At 43.0% G+C, this 20,742-nt stretch overlaps 1 protein-coding gene across 7 annotated transcripts in view; it reads right to left on the reverse strand.

Annotated features, from left to right (window-relative positions):
* Positions 1-20,742, reverse strand: part of fat1a (FAT atypical cadherin 1a) — an 82,522-nt gene that overhangs the window by 10,487 nt on the left and 51,293 nt on the right. For all 7 annotated transcript variants that reach the window (XM_053230870.1, XM_053230869.1, XM_053230871.1 and 4 more), the window contains 14 exons: positions 20,285-20,560; positions 19,199-19,409; positions 12,897-16,964; positions 11,437-11,633; positions 10,490-10,643; positions 8,099-8,332; positions 4,848-5,231; positions 4,477-4,691; positions 4,207-4,344; positions 3,873-4,016; positions 2,839-3,036; positions 920-1,727; positions 676-801; positions 413-570 (listed from right to left, as the gene is read on the reverse strand). In XM_053230870.1, coding sequence (XP_053086845.1) covers positions 413-570; positions 676-801; positions 920-1,727; positions 2,839-3,036; positions 3,873-4,016; positions 4,207-4,344; positions 4,477-4,691; positions 4,848-5,231; positions 8,099-8,332; positions 10,490-10,643; positions 11,437-11,633; positions 12,897-16,964; positions 19,199-19,409; positions 20,285-20,560 — 7,311 coding nt within the window. The remainder of the gene's footprint in view (positions 1-412; positions 571-675; positions 802-919; positions 1,728-2,838; positions 3,037-3,872; positions 4,017-4,206; positions 4,345-4,476; positions 4,692-4,847; positions 5,232-8,098; positions 8,333-10,489; positions 10,644-11,436; positions 11,634-12,896; positions 16,965-19,198; positions 19,410-20,284; positions 20,561-20,742) is intronic.

Below are 20,742 nucleotides of genomic sequence, written 5' to 3' on the forward strand. Positions count from 1 at the left end.
AGTGAAGGAGGTGCAGCCTTTGCACTCATCACTATGAGAAAGATGAGAAGGAGGTGTGGCTTTGGTGCCCTTCAATGTCATTTAAGGAGGTGTGGCCTAGCAGTGAATGAGGTGGAGCCTAAGCACCTTTTACTACCATTGAAGGAGATGCGGCCTAGCAGTAAAGGAGGTGTGGTTTCTGCCCCTGTCAGTTTTAGTCAAAGGGGTGTGGTCTAGCAGTAAAGAAGGTGTGGTCTCTGCTCCTGTCAGTTTTAGTCAATGAGGTATGGCATCAGTGTCAGTAAAAAAGGAGTGGCCTCTGCATTAGTCATGCCCCAAATAAGGGGGCGTAGCCTCTTAGTTTTTCAAAGCTAGCCATATTCTGATTGTTACTGTTCTGTGTGAGCATGTATGTGTGTGTTTGTGCGCTCACCTCCAGGATGCTGTAGTCAGTGCCCTTGGCGTACATGATAGTGGCGTGGTCAGAGAACGTGCGCAGCCTGAGAGAGAGATTCATCTCCTCCTTATTGTCATTCTCCATCAGCCTGTAGCGCACGTAGCCGTTCCCGCTGAATGTCAGAGCATGACCTTCTGAAACACACAAACAGACACACGCATACACACAGTTATTATAAAGTGTATTCAATTTATTTATACGATGAATTATGCTGAGGTGCTGTGAGAGTATGTCCTTACCAACACATTGTTTCTCGTCTGAGCATACGCAGCTGAATGTGGTGTGTGTCGGGTCTTCCACACACTCCGTACCCTCGGGACATGGGTTCCCTACACACAGCTTGCTCAACTCAGTACACTCAGCACCTTCACAAACGCACAAAAATAAATCAAATCAAGTCAATAATGCAAATAATAACTTATGTATTAATATGTATCAGCTAAGTAAAATTTTGTATTCGAGGAAATGCGAAGTGTGTGTTACCGCGGCAGAGGCAGTCGGCTGTCCTAGTGTGGCGTGGAGTGACGAAGCTAAGCCTTGCTGTGCTGTACGTTGCCATCGCGCCCGTCTCCAAAGTCACCGTCTCCTGGCAGTGACGAGCGGGACAGTCCAATCGAGGGCAAAGTTGGTTGCCCACACGGACAATCCTCACCCCTGTTATCTCCTCAATAGCGCCAGCGGAGGCATTCAGCTTCCTCAGCACCACTTCCTGTGCCTGCTCCGGACTTCCTGTTTTGTCAAGGGCAAGGAGCACTTCCAGATCACCGTGATCAGGCTGCAGGCTAACTAGCTGCACATCGCTGCGCCGCACGCCCGCCGTGTTACGCAACGCCCTAGCAAAATTGCGCCAATGCTCGCCAACGAACTCTTCAGGCGCAATGGTGCCCAGGCGGATGCTCACGAGATTGACGAGGGCAGGGGCAGGGCGTACATGCACAGTGACACGCGCCCACGTTGTGAAGCGACCGTCTGTTACAGTGGCATTGAGCAGGTAGCGACCGGAGTCCAGGGCACCCAGCGCCACAAGTCGGCCATCAGCAGGTGAGACAGAGAAGAGGGCGGAGTTGTCTGAAGGGGAGGGGTCAGGGCTGATGCCATAGGTGAGGGTGTCGTGCACATCTTGGTCTGTAGCGTGGATTTTTCCCAGCACTCCACCACCCGCGTACTCAGCAGTCGTCGTGGTGACGAAAACATCGAGTGGGAGGATGACAGGCGGGTGGATGCTCTCTTCAATCAGACGAACGAAGACCAGGGCGGAGGAGGAGAGCGGCGGCCGGCCAGAGTCTGACACCTGAAACAGACAGACGGTTCCAGAGTTCATGATTCAGAGTCACCACTGAGTCACTTACAAGGTAAATGAATTGATTCATCACAAGGAATTAAGATTCAAAATTACCTGAAAAAGATAAAAAGAGACAAAGAAATAAGAAAAGAGAAAAACATTTTTGGTTTAGACTTTGAGTCATTTATAGGGTAAATTAAAAAATTCTGGTAAATAAATATGTGGTAAATTAATTGATTCCATAAGAGAAAAGATCCAAAATTGCTTGGGAGAGAAATAAATGAGGATAAATGAGAGAGAGAGAGTCAGAATCACCACTGAGTCACAGGATAAATGAATCATTTATGAATGATTGAATGAATAGAATAACTCATGACTCATCAATCACTCTTTTTTTTAAGTGACAGGAGATTTAAAAAACAGATTAATAAAACGATTGTTTAGTAAGACAGCAACGTTTTCAAGAGTTGAGTCTGAACTTTTAACATTTGATGAACAGATTTATATCATCGTGCCCAAGCAGGAAAGCGCCAGAATGGTGGATTTTGGTGTGATGCACACACGCTCTAACACACCTGGCTGAGCTCCTACAGAGATTTCGATCGGAGTTAGTTATTTACCGCAGCTTTCTGCTGCCAGTACAGAGATTTATCAAGCTTTTGTTTTGTGAGTGTAAACCCAGTGTGAGATTGTTTGGGACACGTAGAAGCAGCTGAAGCTTTAGCAGCTGTAATTGTCTGAGGTGGATCATTACAGCGCTCTCGGCAGCAGCAACACAGGAACACATCGATATCAGCACACACTGAGGGACACCGGAGTGTTTGTGTATTTGTGTAAAAACCCAGACAAATCAGTAGCTTATAGCACCTCAATACACACTGCACACTGCATGACACAAAAAATTCCCCAAATTCCGACCATAACTTCCATTTTAACTGGATTTCCAAAAAAAAACTTGTCCTGTATCACACCTTATCTTTCTTCATGTCCAGTTTTCCATCTCAGTTTTACAGATAATCATCAATAAAGCAATTTAATAATGCTGAAATCAATAAAATCACGTACTGGATGGATAAATGTTCTAAAAATACGTTATATGTAGCCTATTTCTCTGTCTCACCTGAATCTCCAAGATGTAGTTGTCCTTGTTGCGGCGACTCAGCGTGCCGATCGACACCAGCGCTCCCTGAGACGTGATGTCAAACGTGTGATCCTCGTTACCGCTGACGACGGAGAAGGTGAACGGCGGCCCGTTGTGTGATGCGTCTCGGTCCGATACGCTCAGCTGGAGGACGCTGGTCCCGACTGGACGGTTCTCCTACAGATAAAACACACACAGTAGTCATTAATGCACATACGTAATTTCTCCAAACAATTCACATACAGCATCTCCGCCCGCTTGTTGAGTGTTTTTGGTGGAGAGTTTATGGTAAATGAATAACTCCAGCTAATTGAATTACAAGAGTGGGGCTTAATAGTAAATGACTCAAATTCGGGTGCAAGGTGGATTAATTCACTCGGTAAGATTCAGATCTACACAGCGAATAAGAGCGAATGAGAGAGAGGGTGGCTTCTCGTTAAGATTTTAATTCAGAATCACCACTGAGCAATTAAAAAGATAAAGCATCTGATTTATGAAAGAGGGTTTGAGGTCTGACACGAGTCACGTACAAAGGTAAAGGAATCAGTACAGCAAATAAAAAAAGATAAAGAAGAGGAATAACAAAACAGAGACAGCAAAAGGGTCTATTTGTTGAGATTTCATGACTCACAAAGTGTTTTACTGGATAAATGAATCATTTAAAAGAAATTAATTTAAAGAATGAATTTTTTTCAAAGTTCGTGATGCAGAGTCATCATCGAATCACTAACAAAGAAAAGGATTCAGAAGATAGAAAATGGAAAAGAAAAGAGAGACAGAAAGAGAGAGAGAGAGAGAGAGAGAGAGAGAATTCAGATTCACCACTGAGTCACTTAAAGGATAAACAAATCTTTTCAGGTATCATAATTCAGAATCGCAGATGATTCAGGAATCATCCTAAATTGACTCACATTGAAAGTGAGAGATTTTGAAAAATGTTTACTTCTTAAGTGTTCCTCGAAGGTTCTTTTATGTGACCTGCCGTGTGTGTGTGTGTGTGCGTGTGTGTGTACCTGGATGATGAGTGTGTAGTTGCTCTGGGAGAACACGGGTGGGTTGTCGTTGATGTCGGAGACGTCAATGTTGATTTTGGTGGTGCTAGAACGAACTGGACTCCCACTATCAGACGCCCTGACAGTCAGAGTGTAACCAGAGACCTACACACACACACACACACACACATATACACACAGTAAGACAAAGCAAAAAACCCAACTAATTGAAAAATAGTGAAGATGGTTGGTGACTGGCTGATCAAATGCATGTCCATTGCGTGTGTGTGTGTGTGTGTGTGTGTGTGTGTGTGTGTGTGTGTGTGTGCGCGTGTGTGTGTGTGTATGCGTGTACCTTCTCTCGGTCCAGATGCCGCGCGACCTTCACCTCTCCCTTCAAAGGGTCAATAGAGAAGGGGCTTCCTTGGTTGCCGCTGACGATGGAGTAGCGCACCTGGTTATTGGAGGGTCCATCTGCATCTTCAGCCATGACCTACACAAACACACACACACACACACGCGCACACAGTTTAGCTGCATTAGCATCAGGCTTTAATAGTGCATACTCTGTTGCCTATTTATGGTCATTACATGTCATGTGTCCTGTGAGAGGGTGGAGACTCACCGTCAGCACCGCCTTGCCCGGCTCGATGTCCTCGCTCACCACGGCAGCGTAAACCGACTGGCTGAAAATGGGGCTGTTGTCATTTATGTCCGTCACATTAATACTAACAATGGCCCTGTCGCTTAGAGACGGCGTTTCTCCGTCTGTCGCCTCCACCGTCAGAGAGAACTCACGGGATAATTCATAATCCAGCGGCGTGATCACAAAAATGACACCTACACAGGCAAGAACAAGAGTTAATGAAAGGAACAGGAGAATCATCTGATACATTTTTTATTGCCAATATTTTCATTTTGACGTCCAGATGGAGGCGGAGTTAAACTTCTCCTTATAAGCTGACATCACAGTGGTATAAGAGGCTCTACGTGTACCTGTGTGCGTGTCCACGCTGAATGCGCCCCTCTCGTTCCCATCAACGATGGCATAGGAAATCTGGGTTTCGGCGTCACGGCTAGCCGCATGCACACGCAGCACCTGGGTTCCCGTGGCAACGTCCTCAGGGATAGTGGCGACGTAATCACGACGCTGGAAGACAGGAGGGTCGTCGTTGAGGTCCAGCACGGATACGGTCACTGAGCAGACGGCGGAGAGGGGGCGGGGCCAGCCACGGTCCATGGCGCGGGCTCGGAGAGTGTACGAGGGGTGGAGCTCGCGGTTGAGGGGTGTGGCCAAGCGGAGCACACCGGAGTGCTCGTCAATAGAGAACGCTCCGTCGGCCGAATCCAACAGAGAGTACACGAGCTCACTGTTAGAGCCTGCACAGACACACAAATGTTAAAGAAAAATAAAAGGAAAGCAAAATTTCTATCTTCCTTTCATCTCTTTCCACTCGGAAGTCGATTACAGTCAGATCATAAAAATGTTTTATCATAATGTTATGTTTAAAGGATCTTTGTACATGTTTATGCTGAGCAGATCCACAGTCACATTTGCACTGAGGCTCCAGAACATTATGAGGAACTAAAGAGTCCCAAACAAGAACTATAGAGTTCAGGCTCGAGTTCCTGAAAAAAATTCTAAAATAAGTTCAAAGGTTTCTACAATAATGATCTCATGCAAGTTAAATGTGTAAATAAAATAAAACACTTATTTTTCTATAACAGTGCATCCTGAAGTGTTTTATTCCACTTATACCAAAGATTCCAATTTTTACTTATTAAAAAACAGTGTACTTTTTATTACCTTTATAATTAAGCTTAATGTTGTGGAATGTTCATGAAACAAGTTAGTCCATCCATCATCAGTCTCTCTTTTTTCTCTCTTGACGTTAAACAAAAACGCAGCTAGTCATGTTAGCGAGAAAAGCTTCAACTCCTCTGTTGCAAAACTTAAAGATACATCTTTACCTCTGACTGAAACAAAGCCCTGACACTGGAGACTCCTTCCATAAATGTTAAATAATATCTTATCTTATTATTTAAAACTTCACCATATCAACGTTTACGCTTGTTCTACATCTGTTTATGTGGAGCGTCCGCTGTGAATAAGCTGTTACTGCAGAAACCAGCGCATTAATATAAACCTGTGATTTGCAGCTGAACTATTGTCAGAGCTGCTGTTATAGAAAATGAATCCAATCAGAAGCGAGAACCCAACAGCGCCGTGGTATAATGACTCTTACAACATGCCTATTATTGTTGCAGAATAAATCGTGTACCTGTGCGGGAGAAAACATCATCATGTTTCTAATAAGCCGGTTACTGTGTTCAGGTTGGATAATGAGTTCATTATTTACCAGCCTCTACGTTTATTGATTTCATTCTTGCCAGCATCAAGCCATCACGATGCATTAACACGTCTCCAGTATCCACACGCATCGATTTCGCAAACGGGGCCAGAACCAATAATCCGGCCGCTGCGGCCTGCTCTAACACGGACGTGCAATAAAACCAGCCAGCGTGTAAACAGTCGTGAGAAGAATTTGTGGCTCTTTGCCTATACAGCATTTAAAAAGAGAGTCAAGCCACACACACACACACACACACACATACACACACAGAGTGTGTAACGAGACTGAGATAAAGCAGCTGATTTGCATTTTTTTTTCTTTTGCACGTGTTATTAGCTTCACATTTATCACAGCCCCTGCGGTCCTCCGGTTTCCGTCCCACCACGTTTGCGCTTTGAAATTGGTTAATGACGTTTAAGTGAATCACGTCGAGTGATTTTTATCTCATGTCATGGGTCGTTCTCCCTGGGGAAAGCTCCTGTGAAGAGATACTTGAAGCTCTAATCAGAAATCGGACCGAATCACATCACTGACTGGCATTTAAATCGTTTTTACATTTAATCACTCGGCTGACGCTTTTATCGACGTGAAACAGAATTTCAGCGGAAGGTTTTGGGTCTGGAACAGGAGCTGTGACAGTAGCGCAGGTTTATATTAATGCACTCTTTATAATATGTTATCGTTTCTATAGTAACAGCTCATTCATAGCAACTTGTGATATGGTGACATTTCCATAAGGAGACTTTTTTTTAACATTTATGGAAGGAGTCTCCAGTGTTATCATATATTATCATTTACCGTATATACATACGTATGTGTCCATTATGATTCACGATAGTACGAAGCTAAACTGAAACAATCCTCAAATGCTTTAAACACATGCACTGATGTGTAACACGAGACACTGTAAACGTATACGCGATGTGTAACAGCTGTATTCTCGCTAATAAAGGACGTGACGGAAGAAGAGAAGGAGAGAAAGTGGTTTGCGTGGGCACGAGCTTCTCAAACACAGCCTGGAATTCAGAGCTGCTGAAAAACAGGATGACATTTAGGACGGAACTGACAGAGCGACGTGAACAAAGGACACTGAAAGAGAAGAAGAGAAAGAGGATCTCATAGCATGTGTGTGTGTGTGTGTGTGTGAGAGAGAGAGAGACAAACACAATTGACAAACAGGGTCAAGGGCGTACATGTTCAGACATTGAATGAACACTTATCTGACTTTCTCTCTCTCTCTCTCTCTCTCTCTCACACACACACACACACACACACACACACCCCTATATATAAAACTTTTTACCCAGCTTTCATCTTTGAACTCTGCTTTAACTTCATCTGCTCTTTGAAGTCTGCACTTTGAAGCTGGACAAAGGTTTTCCCCTTTCACCGATAACCAAATATATTTCCCCGTGCTGGTTAAATATGGCCGACTTCATCAGTGTGTGTTCACTAATTATGAACGATGGTGTGAAAATTCAGCCATCTGCTCGTTTCTACTGCCTTACCAGCAAGAACTGTAACAGCATGAAATGTTTTTTTGGTAAAATATCAGAACAATGACATCACATTTTCTTTTTGCTTCTTGAAGACAACGTAGAAACCTGATTTAACGGACTAAAGTGCCGCTGCATCGTTCTCTTGAGGAAGCGAAGGAGCGGGGTTTAAATCCCATTACACCACTATAAAAACAACAACTCAAAATTTCTTTATAAAATAAATCATTAATATGCAAATCATTTAGAGTGGACTTTAAAAATGTAGACAACCGTGTTTTTTTTTTTTTTTTTAAATCGCACAACATATTCTAAGATCTCAAAGTGTGTTAATCCAAGCTGTGACATTGCTGTCTAAACTGGTATTTGCGTTACATTAACAGTCGATGTAGCTCACCGGTGTCGAGATCTGTGGCCTGCAGCTGGGCGACAGGTGTGTGTATCTCCGTATTCTCAAACACAGTGATGACGAAGGGGTCGGCGGTGAAGCGTGGAGCGTTATCATTGACGTCCTCCACCGTGACCTCGACATCAGCCTCGCAGTATCGGCCTCCTCCATCCACCGCACGCACCTTCATCCTGTGCAGCACTTCCTCCTCATAGTCCAGCGTGCTAAAGGTCTTCAATTCACCTTTGAAAACAAGAAAACACAGCAGATCGGGTCAAAATTTTCAACTCGTACCTCAAACACAGTTTTTTTTTTCCTTCCAGAGAAGCTAAAGCCCTTTAACTCTCCAAAGGAACTTCCAGGAACCTTTTTTAAAGAATGTACACCTTTTTCTCAGACAAATAAAAACAACCACACAAACAAATAATGGAAGAAAAATGAAAAATAAACTGACGGCAAATAGCAGTATAGGAAACTGGGTTTAGTTTTATTACTTGGAAATGTTTAAAAGTTTAAATTAACAAAGTAATTAAAAAATAAATAAAAGCTAAACTGTATTTCCAGCATTTTTTAAAGTTTCTGCTTTGCATGTGGAATCTGATTAACTAAAAAAAAAAGAGTAACAAAAAAGTAAATAATGAAAGAACAGAAACAGAGGAGAGAGAAAAAAAGTGGTGTAGAAGAAAGACAGAGGTGAATAAGAGATTAGAAAGAAAGAAAGAAGAAATAAAAGAAAGGGTAGTTAAGCAAAGTTTGAGAAATGCTGAGTCACTCTGTGTGTGTGTGTGTGTGTGTGTGTGTGTGTGTGAAGCCATTCGAATATCACCCCGATTATCTAAAACACTAAAACACACTATCATTCTAAACCACAGCCTCATCAACTCCACGTCCTTCACTGGACCCCGCTGTGGCCTGTAGGGGGCAGTGTGGCTGTTCGGCTGGACGGAGAGGAGGATGATCACCCGTTCACTCAGAGAAACCTCTCACACAACAAGAGGGAGAGAGAGAGAAAAAAAAAACACACTGCTCCTCACGGCTAATGACTGTCAGATGATGAGAAAAGTAAATAATTAAAGGACAGAGAGAGAGAGAGAGAGAGAAGGAAAGAAAGAAAGTGGAGGACAAAGGAAGAGAGACAGAGGTGACTGAGGGAAGGAGGGAACTGAGGAAGAAGTGCTTGAGAAAGAAGGAAAGAAAGTTAGAAAGAGAGCGTTTTTCATAACTTCACTTGAGGAGAGAAAGAAAAAAGAAAGGAAAGAAAGCAGGAAAGAAAGAGCGCTATTGGAGACGTGTCTCTCTGCAGGACTCTTGGCATCGCTAACCTTCAACAAAGCGCCTTTTCTTTTCCATGACTGAACAAAAGCGGGGAAAAAATGAGGAGAAAACCCTGCAGATACGTTAATCCCACACCCAACAACAGCAGCGCTCCTTCAGTGTGCGTGTGCCAACACATAAACACACACACACACACACACACGCAACCTTCTTGCTTGCAGCTGCTGACTAGCACCTTCACAATAGGCTTTGTGTTGTAGCGGCTTGATGAGATGCTAACACACATGCTCACACAAACACACACACACAGACATACTTGCCTTCTGGCTGTGGGTAATGTTTAATTCACAAAGAGAGGGAGCGAGAGAGAAAGAGAGAGAGAGAGAGAGAGAGAGCAAAAGAGAAAGAGAGAGAGAGTGAACGAGAGAGAGAGAGCGAGAGAGAGAAGTTGGAGTTAATAAGTACCGTCAGGCGACTAAATAGCCTCGGTTTTTCAATAATGCATCTTAAATTACTTGCAGGGCTTTTGTGTTTGTGAGTGTGTGCATGTGTGTGTGTGTGTGTGTGTGCGTGTGTGCACGCATGTGATTAATTTTCTTTTGTCCTTTGTCTATTTGGTTAAAGTCTGGAGTGAAACTACACACAAGGCTAATGCAAGGAGCCTAGTTTGTGTGTGTGTGTGTGTGTGTATGTGTGTGTGTGTGTGTGTGTGAGAGAGAAACTATTGGGATTATGCTTTAGCAGGTATGCCATTTGGATTACAAGCTGGGACTGAAGTGTGTGTACCCACCCTGAGCACTCCTTGCCTACAGAGCTGAAGCCTTCACACTGCAGCCTTAAATATGTATTTTATATATATGTGTGTGTGTGTGTGTGTGTGTGTGTGTGTAAACAGCTTTGGGAGCACTGAGACTGTCAAAACAAGGCCGAGCATCAGCTTCCATACAAGCCATGACACTGATAGAGAACCGTGCATGCACACACACACACGCACACACACACCCACCCCTGACACTTGGCTGCACATACTGACATGATTACACACGCTGGTACACTGAAACTCACAAAAACATGTGTATCCTCTCCACACACACACACACACACACACAGACACACACTGTGTACCTGTCTCAGGGTCGATGCTGAAGTGCTCGGCTCCGGCTCCTGAGAGCTGATAGTTGATGTGAGCGTTGGAGCGAATGTCGGCGTCTGTAGCAGAGACCTGGAGGACGTAACGTCCGGATACGGCATCCTCCGGGACTCGCACCGTGTACAGAGACTGGAAACGGAGAGAAGACAGAGGCAGGTAATGAGGACAAAGTATTACAATATAGAACAAAACAAACAAAATATGTGTGGGTGGACAAGAAAATAATAAAGCAAGCAAACTGGAGCAGATTAGATACAGAGCGAGAGAGAGAGAGAGAGAGAGAGAGAGAGAGAGAGAGAGAGTAGGATATTCAAAAGTCCCACTGTGGGAAAAAAAACTAAACACAAACAAAACAGGGAGCAATTCAAACACAACTGAGGCGTATTACGGCCTAAAAAATGGCTCTCAAAGCTCTCACCAGTGCAGAATGATGCTTTTTGTCTTTTAAACGTGACGTTTCACACAAGAACCTTTGCAAAATTACGGCTCAGTGAAATTCATTTTATTTCCAATTTGTTCTTTTGCTGTCTGAAAAATGCTCACTTACTTTTGAATTTGCATGAAGTGGACGAACTTTCTTCCAACTTAACTGAGAGTAGGCACTCATTTATAGGCCATTTTTACTATTCACACATACACAAAATCTAAAAAAGGTTCTCAAAGGTTCTTAAAAATTCAGATCCAACTTGGATCTATGCATCAGTTTAAAAGGCAACAACTGAAATCAATTGATACAATGATGATAAATCAATTATTATCTGGCTAAAGTTCTGCAGTTCTGCAGATCTTCTAAGCGCTAGCTCAGAACCTTAACTACTGAGCTCCAAGAGTCTAGAACTGATGAAACACCTTGGATAAGCAGTGAGACGTCCAGTCACCTTGGCTTAATAGAATGATCTACATGCATGCATCACCATCTTACCTTTTCACAAACAGGACTGTTGTCGTTGGCGTCCAACACTTTGACCTCCACCACTGCCCGGGCAGTGAAGGTGCCGTCAGTTGCCGTGATGTTGAGATGGTAATTGTCCGTCTCCTCCCTGTCTAATGGCTTTTGCACCAACACCTTCCACTCGCCCTGTGTGTGCTCTACACCAAACTGCCCCAGGGGGTCACCACCTTCAAACAGAGATCAAGTCATTACCCCACTGCACAGGTTTCAGCACGAGGAAGCAGCTACAGTTCACACTCGATCAGCCAATAAGTTGATGCACCAATAGCGATCTTAAGGTTGCTCAAACATATGCAGTGTTTAGTCTGTTCGAATGGAACCTTGGTGTGCTCTTCCCCTCGATGCAGTGACTTGATTATAATGAAAAAACGATTCGACTCTGAATCAACTCAACTGCAGGAAGTGAACCAAATATTCTGTGTGATTTGGTTTGCAGCATTGTTTTGCAAACCTGTTAACCTGTTAACCTGTTAAACTGTTAAACGGAGCTGTGAGCCCAAGGACAGAGCTGTACTGCTGCAGAAACGTTTGGGAGATGTGGACCAACAAACAAAAAAGAGAAATTAAAAACTGGATGCAACACATAAAATGTTTTAAACAACCTATTTATATAATTATCTAATCATTTATTTAGCGCCGGCTCTCTGTGCTTGGGTGATTTTTGTGATTTCTACCCACCCTTAGCAAAGGGATGTTTTTCTTTCTCCACAGGCATATTTCTGACCAGTGAATGAAAGAGATTTACAAGGACATTTTCAGCCCTACTTTCCCCTCAGACGACATTTTATTTTGCTTTTTGGTTTGCTTAATTATGTGCATTATGAAACCAAACCAAATAGCAAACAAACCAAAAATATCAATTTTGCCCTGGTTCAAACTCGACAAATGGAACAATAGTTGTGAAAGCTCCCTAACAAAAATATCACCAGTGCACTTTTGCAAGATTCATATTTCAAACATAGTCAGATGTCCTGCAAAGAGGAGCATAACAAAGGAGTTAAGGTTGCACAAGGCACAAGCAGATGCTCATTACAACCTCATTTCTAAGATCTTGGGATATTCAGCTTGGCAGAGTTTTTCACATGAGCTAATTAACACCAGAGCATGCCCATTTCCCCAGCCAATTCCAAAGAGTTACTGGAATAATTACACAAGCAGGACTTTTTCTACTGACCTAAATATTTAGGCTTGTAATTTGAAACTTGTTTACAGATTGAATGGGGAGAATATTTGAGCAAGCAGATGGTATCTTTATACTGGCTGGTTTAAGTGGCTCGGCAGTGATAAGCTGTTATTAGTGCAGGATAATTGAGTGCTTGTAGATTAGCAATATTCTGAATTAGCAATATCTCTATGTTTACAGACAATTGGAAATGTTTAGATATGAGTAACAGAAATGGCAACCAGCCATGTTTTAGGAATCTGCGTACCTGTAATGAAGTAATCGACTTGTTTGTTGATGTCCTCGGAGTCTGCGTCGGTTGTGCTGAGGATGGCGATCACGCCACCAGGGGGATCGTCTTCACTCACTGTGCCTTTGTAGATCTCTGCTGTGAATCTGGGCGGGTTGTCGTTCACATCAGCTACCGTTACTTCCACTCTGGTGCTCACTGTAAGCTGTACCTTGTCTCCACGGTCAATGGCCAGGACTGACACGGTGTACTTGTCTCTCTGCTCACGATCCAGCTCCTTCAGTGTGGTCACCCAGCCTGTTTCACTATTGACAGCAAACAGTTCTGCTATGTCCACTGAATCCTGGACGGGATCCAGACTGTAGCTCACCTGCCCATTGGTGCTTGAGTCCAGATCCATCGCCTTCACCTGTACCACCGAGGTGCCTCCAGGGAGATTCTCAACCACGACAGCTTCATAAGGGTCTGACTCAAATAAGGGACTGTTATCATTTACATCCTTGACCTGGATGTTAACGTCCACAGAAGAGATGACTTCATTCCCTTCGTGGTCACTTTGTGCTTGGAGAGTGAATTGATACCACTTTGTGCTCTCATGGTCCAGTTTCTTCACCAGTTTCAGAGTTCCTGTGTTACGGTCAATCTCAAAAACCTCATCTTTGTTGCTCTCTAGGGTGTTACCCTTTACTAGACTGTAGAACACTGGCTGGTCACTCTCTGCCTGAATCTCTTCTATTTTTGAGCCTAGAGGACGATCTTCTTCAATGGCAAATCTGTAGTATGGCTCTAGGAACTTTGGCACTTTGACCTCCGGGGCAAGTACTCTAATGTAGACAGGGACAACAGAGGATCTAGAAGGGTTACCGCCATCCCTTGCACGTACAAGGAAAGCATAGAGCTCGTTTTCTAATCCGATGAGACTCTCTTTAGTCACGATGACCCCACTGAGTGGGTGGATCTCAAAGTTCTCAGATACGTTATCTGTATCTGCTTCAATAGTGTAGGTTATGTCTGCATTGCTGCCTTCATCCATGTCAGAAGCTGCAATTTTAACCACCGTTGTTCCTCTAGGAACATCTGATCCTATGTTGACTTTGTATTCTGCAGCTCTAAACTGTGGGGAATTATCATTAATGTCAGTTAGGATCACATTGATAGTGCAGAATCCCACTTTGCCACCACCATCTTTTGCCATCAAGGAGACTTGAATGATTTTCTCCAAAGCATTCTCGCGATCAAGGCTCTCCAAGGTGAAAATTTCACCATCTTCATTTACAGAAAATTTATCTTTAGCAATGTCATTGACAATGTGGTATGTGACTCGTCCATATATGCCTGCATCTTCATCCGATGCCGGAGCCTCTGCCACTAACGTTCCAACTGGAGAGTTTTCTAGAAGCTCGACTATGTAGTCAACTTGAGGGAAGGAAGGACTGTGGAAGTTCGCACCATTGACAGTAATTTTCACAAGAGCAGAGTTTCTGAATACACCATCAGACACAGAAACATTAAGGTTATACAAAGGTTCCATGTGTGGCTTCCTGTGATTTGAAATCACAACAGCTCCAGATTTTTTGTCTATGACAAAGTTCTGCTCCTCATTTCCTGACAAGATTGAAAACTCAAGTTTTGCACTATCAGAGCTGTCGGCATCCGAAGCCTGAACCTGCGTCACAAAATGGCCACGGGGAGCCAGCTCACTGACAGCTGCTTCGTAAACCTTCTGTGAGAACACAGGAGCATTGTCATTAAGATCTATAACATCAATCATCACAGTGACTTCACTGGAAAGCGCTGGAACTCCTCCATCGACAGCTCTGACTGTTAGCTTGTGTTGTGTTTTCTCCTCATGGTCTAACATGCGTGCTGTCCAGATTGTACCAGTGTCACGATCGATAGTAAAATATTCAGAGTTTTTATCATTGTTGGCTATTTGGTAGAACAGAAGTTTATTGTTACCCGTGTCTGCATCAACAGCAGATACCTGTACTACAGCGGTGCCGATGACAGAGGCTTCAGAAAGGCTTGCATTGTAAGACTTGGCGAGGAACAAAGGTGGGTTGTCATTCACATCCTCTAAGATTATGTCAACAAATACGTCAGCTTTAGCACCAGTCAGCGAATCTGTGGCTCTTACACTTAGTTTATAAGCAGGGTGTGTCTCAAAATCAAGAGGTTGTACCACTTGTATAACACCTGTGTTGAAGTTGATGTAGAACTGATTGTAAGGATCACCCTCTGTGATGGTGTACACTACCCTTGGCCCTTCTGAATTACTAGCCTGTACATGGATAATGGGAATGTGTAGCTGTACATTCTCAGGAATCTCTAGACTGTAGAAAGGTTTTTCAAACACTGGTATGGCTTTATCCACTACAGTTATAGGAACTTCTACAGTTGCTGACAATGGTGGTTCCCCACCATCTGTAGCCACAACTGTAACCACAAACTCTGGGTCCATTGAGTCTATCTCAAATGACTTTTTCAGTGATAGTTCTCCACTAGCGCTTATCTGGATGTATTCATTTAGTTCCTGTAGATGATATCTTATGTCAGCATTACTTTCCGTGTCCGAATCCATGGCAGTCACTTGTCTAATAATTTGGCCCACCTCTGCATCCTTCTGAACCAGTGCATGGTAAGGCAGGTTGACAAACATTGGTGGGTTGTCGTTGACGTCCTCGATGGTTACTGTTACAAGAATGTGAGCCATGTCAGATGATTTGTCCTCTCTGGCCACTTCTACTACAATGTCATAAGCATCCTGTTCCTCACGGTCAAAGGGTATGCCAGTCGATGAGAGAACCCCAGAAGTACGGCTGATCTCAAATCTTTTATCTGGGTTTAAAATGGTGTAAAACAGAGGCTCATTCACTTGGTTTCCCACAGCAGCAATGACAGCCAGAGTTTTCTTTTCCAAGGAGTTCTCCTGTACAAAAGCCTTGTAGGAGTTCTGAGTGAACTTCAGACTGCTTGCTTTATTCTCTCGAATGCTAATTTTCACTGATGCCATTTTAGAAAACCTGCCATCAGACACCCTAGCCTTCAACTCATACCTACTTCTCAGTTGGGTGACATTTTGAATAGTAATGACCCCTGTGAGTGGGTCCATTTTAAACTTGTCTCCAATGTTGCCCTCTGCAATTGAGTAGAGGAGTCTAGAGTTTGGTCCCGAGTCGGCATCAGTCGCATTGACTGTGATGACTTTCACACCTTTGTAAGTTGGCACTAGAACTGTCGCCTCATACAAGTCCTGGCTAAACTGTGGTGGACAATCATTGACATCTATGACTTCGATGGTCACGTTGGCAGCCTTTTCAGCAAAGTGACGTGGGATTCCCATGTCATGTACTTGAACTGTGAATCGAAAAACAGATTTTTGTTCATAATCCAACTCAGTTGTAGTTCTTATTGCTCCAGTGCTAGAATCAATGGCAAAGTAGTTGTGGGCAAATGGTTCCACAATTTGGTAGACTAGTCTAGCATTTGCATCACGGTCCATGTCTAAAGCGCGGATGACTAAAGGAGTGCTATCTTTGGTGAGGACCACACTTTTCACAGGAGACGACTCACTAACTACCCCGATAAACTCCTCCTGGATAAAAACTGGATCGTTATCGTTTTCATCCTTTAGGTGAATCAGAAGTGTAGCATTGCTAGCTTGGCCAGCCATGTTGGAACCCTGAATGGTTAGTGTGTACGATGGAATGGTTTCATAATCCAGAGCCCTTTGAGTCACAACGACTCCAGAGTTGGGATTAATGTCAAACGCCCCATTAACATTTCCATCCTTGATCTGATAGAAGACCGATGATTGGCTGGTGGCTGTAACCAGACTTACAAAAGTTCCAGGAAGCGCAGTTTCACTGATCTCAGCAGAATACTCTTTCTCTGTGAACTTAGGCATAGCGTTGTCCGAGACAGTAACTGTGACGTCAATGGTTGCTGTAGCACTAAGTGGCGGAGTTCCTCTATCTGTAGCTTTCACTGTCAGCTCAAAGTGATTGTTGTTGCTTCGGTCCAACTCTTTCGCCACAGTGATGGTCCCAAGGACAGGATCGATGGCAAATGAATTAGCCACATTTCCTGCAGAAGAGAGGCAAGAAACAGACATTGTATATTACCATGCTTGGCTAAAGTATTGATTTCTTTTATTCTTTCAGGAAACTAAACTGTAGTTTTATGTATTTTCTGACTGTGACTGTGACATTTAAATAAATTCAGTGGGAATATTAATGAGATGTAATGATCTAACGCCCTCACAAACATCAGATTTTTTTTTTACATTAATTAGTGTTTCATTGAATATGACTGAGGTTGAAAATATGACATTTAAATAAAACTTTGGCTGCATTATTTCATCAGCTAGGTCTTTTTTCTGGTGACTATGAATGCATTTTTCTGCAAAACTGGTCTGGACAAAAGGTTGATATTCAGCTGAACTTCAGAGCTGCATTTTCACCTTTCAACATGACACACAAGGAGTGTGTGGTCTATGAGTAGTGCTGACTGTCTGGACTTTACACTCCAGTTAGTTTAAGTCATGCGAGGCGCTTCAAAAATGTGCGTTCTCAACATGGTACGTAGTGTCAGAGAAACATCCCCGCTCTGCTGTCCAAACACTGGCTATTTATTAAGACAACAATAATGGGAAATGAAAAAGGGAGGAAACCACCAGCCTACTGCATGCTTCACAATCCTCTTTAATTTGTCTATATCTTTTTTCTTCCCTCTCTGCTATCCCTCGCTCTGTATCCTTCGCTTGGCCACTCAGCTCTCTCCCCTCCCACCTCTTCAGTCTTTTTCCATCTCTCTACATGACGTCTTCTCGCTTTCAAACGTGCCATTCATGATTGAGAGGCTGGTAGGTTGGAGACCTCTGGATGGGACACATAAACTCTCCCACTTTCATCTCTCGCTGGTTCTCTGCTCTTTATGGACAGAGACACAAAGGAAAATGTGGGCGACATGACAGGAATGCTCTGCCTACCGCTCGGGGTCTGTCAAAGCACGTCACCTCATGCTCTCCAAACCTTTTCATGTGTCATTGTGCTATGCGTGCAAAATTTAAAGCCCATAAACATGAGCAGCCAGGACATAAACTGAACGTTCTCTTCAACGTAGCCCCCTAAAGCAATTGAAATGATGCCATCTGTTTGAAGGTATACAGCGCTAATCCATTATTACCTGCAAGAAGCTTGTGATTTAAACCAGGATTTTTCCATAGTAACTGTTTACTATATCACATTACACACAATGCCTTGGCCCTATAACATGAAAGACATTTGGGTTAGTTGTTGAGTACAATTTATGGAACACGTGATCGCAATAAAACAGCTTTTTGGTCCTACTTGTACCACAGTGCTGCTGAATAATTATCTATACCTGCAGCCCTGACAGTAGTGCATCTCTGCAAAGCACAGGTTTATATTATTGTGCACATTCTAATACGCTATCGTTTCCATAGCAACAGCTCAGTCACAGATACTTGTATGGAAGTCATTCCACATAAACAGATAAAAAAAAGTCTGCTTTTTCTTCTCCACATGAATAGAAATTCTGTAAGGAGACGTTTGATTAACATTAACATTTATGGAAGGAGTCTCTAGTGTCAGAGCTTTGTAACAGTTGGAGGTAAAGATGTAATATTAGGTTCTCCTACCTGAGAAAGTCATGGGAGATGTGTTCATGCTTTATATTTTGATTACGTCAGATGATCACTCGCAAAACTAAGATTACATACACAGACTGAGTTACAATTACTGACTAAGATAAATTTCTAAAGTCATTGTTGGATTTAAAGTGATTACTACTGAAATATTACTTCATAGCAGGAGGTAGGACTTTTAGCTCTTTTAGCTCCGTAGCCATTTTATTCCCCTGTTCTACGATTGGCAAAACACCAAGGGCTTTAATTTAGCTTTAATTTAATTTTTATTAACTTTTATCTCCTAATGGGAATTGATTTGTGTCAACAATAAAGGAAAAGTGTTTGGTCCCCTGAAGATGTTCAGAGGTTTTACTGAAGGCCAGGGATTTGAATTCACGACCTGCTGATCTCTGTTACTACTGACAAATACGGAGCAGCAGAATTTTATACAAACTGCAAACTACAATTTAACCAATCCTTCACTTTTCTCACCTACTAAGCTTACCCAAGTGTTTTATTTAAAGTTTGTGATGTAGCACTGAAGGTCTCACTATATAGTTCTGTTGTGCAATATGCATAATAATAATAATAATAATAATAAAGTTGACTTTACCTGCTCCAACTAATGTTCACTTGAAAAATTAACATTTTAATAAAATCTACTAATCACCTGACTCGATACTGTAGACAATCTCAGCGTTTTGTCCTTTGTCCTTGTCCAAAGCGGTGACCTGCAGCACGGATGAGCCGACAGCGGCTGACTCGAACACACGCGCCACATACGGCGCTCCAAAAAACCATGGCGCGTTGTCATTAGCGTCCTCCACTCTAACGATCACTCGCACAAGGTTCCGCTTCACTGGAATGTCCTGGTCTCGCACCTTAGAAGAAGCGGGAGGAGGAGGAGAGGTCAAAACACGCTGGCAGCAATTCTTCCATCTTCAATAATCAATTCAAACAGCCAACTCATTAAAAAGCAATAAAAAAAAAACTGAGAAAAAGAGTTTGAGTTTAACAAAGGCAGACAACGAGAGAGGTTAAAACAAGCTGACGGCGATTTTTCCATCTTCAATAATGTAGTTAATACAACAAACTCATCAAACACTCCTGAGAATATAAACGTGTTTTTTTTTTTTTTTTTTTTTAATTTCTCAGAGACATGCACCGATGACTTGCGAACAGAGCGACAAACAAACCCAGAGAGAACATCAGGTGAGGCGACGCATGACTGACTCAACATCTCATATAATGACGACAAATCAATTCAACTAAATAAACACTACCACATGATACACACACACACACACACACACAAAGGCACGCAATCTACAGCTCCACAAATACAAAAAACAAATTGAACTAATTAAGAACAAACAAAATCAATCAGAACTTTTGGACCACAAACCGTCTGTGAGTTCATTTCAACGTAATAGCCTCTTATGTCTCTAATTAAACTCCCTGCAATAATTCTACAAAAAGCTCATATTTCATGATTAAAAACAGCGCATTTGCAAAGCCAGCAACTGTTTACGGCATCATATTAATTGAGAAAAATTAAATGCACACAATGCACACATCTTCGCTGCATGATGTTTGCTTTCGTTCTACAAGACTCATTGTATTTCCATAAGTACATACACACAGCTCCGTAATCTCATTTTCTAATAAACGATACTGTAGAAGTGGAACCGTCATCTGCATCACTCCCACACACACACACACACACACACACACACAGAGGTAGACGAACTCGTACCATGACGGTGAGTGTGTGCTGGCGCATGGCCTCATGGTCGAGCGCCTCTGCTGTGTACAGCGCTCCGGTTCCCGGGTCCAGGCGGAACTTGCGCAGGCTGAACGGGTCAGTGCTGCTCAGCAACGTGAACGTCAGTTTGTTCTTCTCGTCCTGATCGGTGGCGCTCAGGCGTAGCACCTCTGTGTCAGGCGCCGCGTCCTCGGGCACGCTCACCTCGTACCGTGGCTGAGAGAACTGCGGCCGATGGTTGTTGGTGTCGATCACTTTGATGAGGACCTGGCGGGAGGAACAAGAACAAGATTTAGTGCATCATACTCATATTCAATCTAGTTTTGAAAAAAAAAAAAAGGTGTGCTAATTTCTACACTTTCTTGCTAGCTACGTTCATGGATAATGCAATAACCACTTTTACAATATTGTCCTTTGCAAAAGTGGCGCCATTTTCAATGCATTTCAAT

This window comes from Pangasianodon hypophthalmus, chromosome 28, assembly GCF_027358585.1.
Source record: "Pangasianodon hypophthalmus isolate fPanHyp1 chromosome 28, fPanHyp1.pri, whole genome shotgun sequence".
Classification (NCBI taxonomy): domain Eukaryota; kingdom Metazoa; phylum Chordata; class Actinopteri; order Siluriformes; family Pangasiidae; genus Pangasianodon; species Pangasianodon hypophthalmus.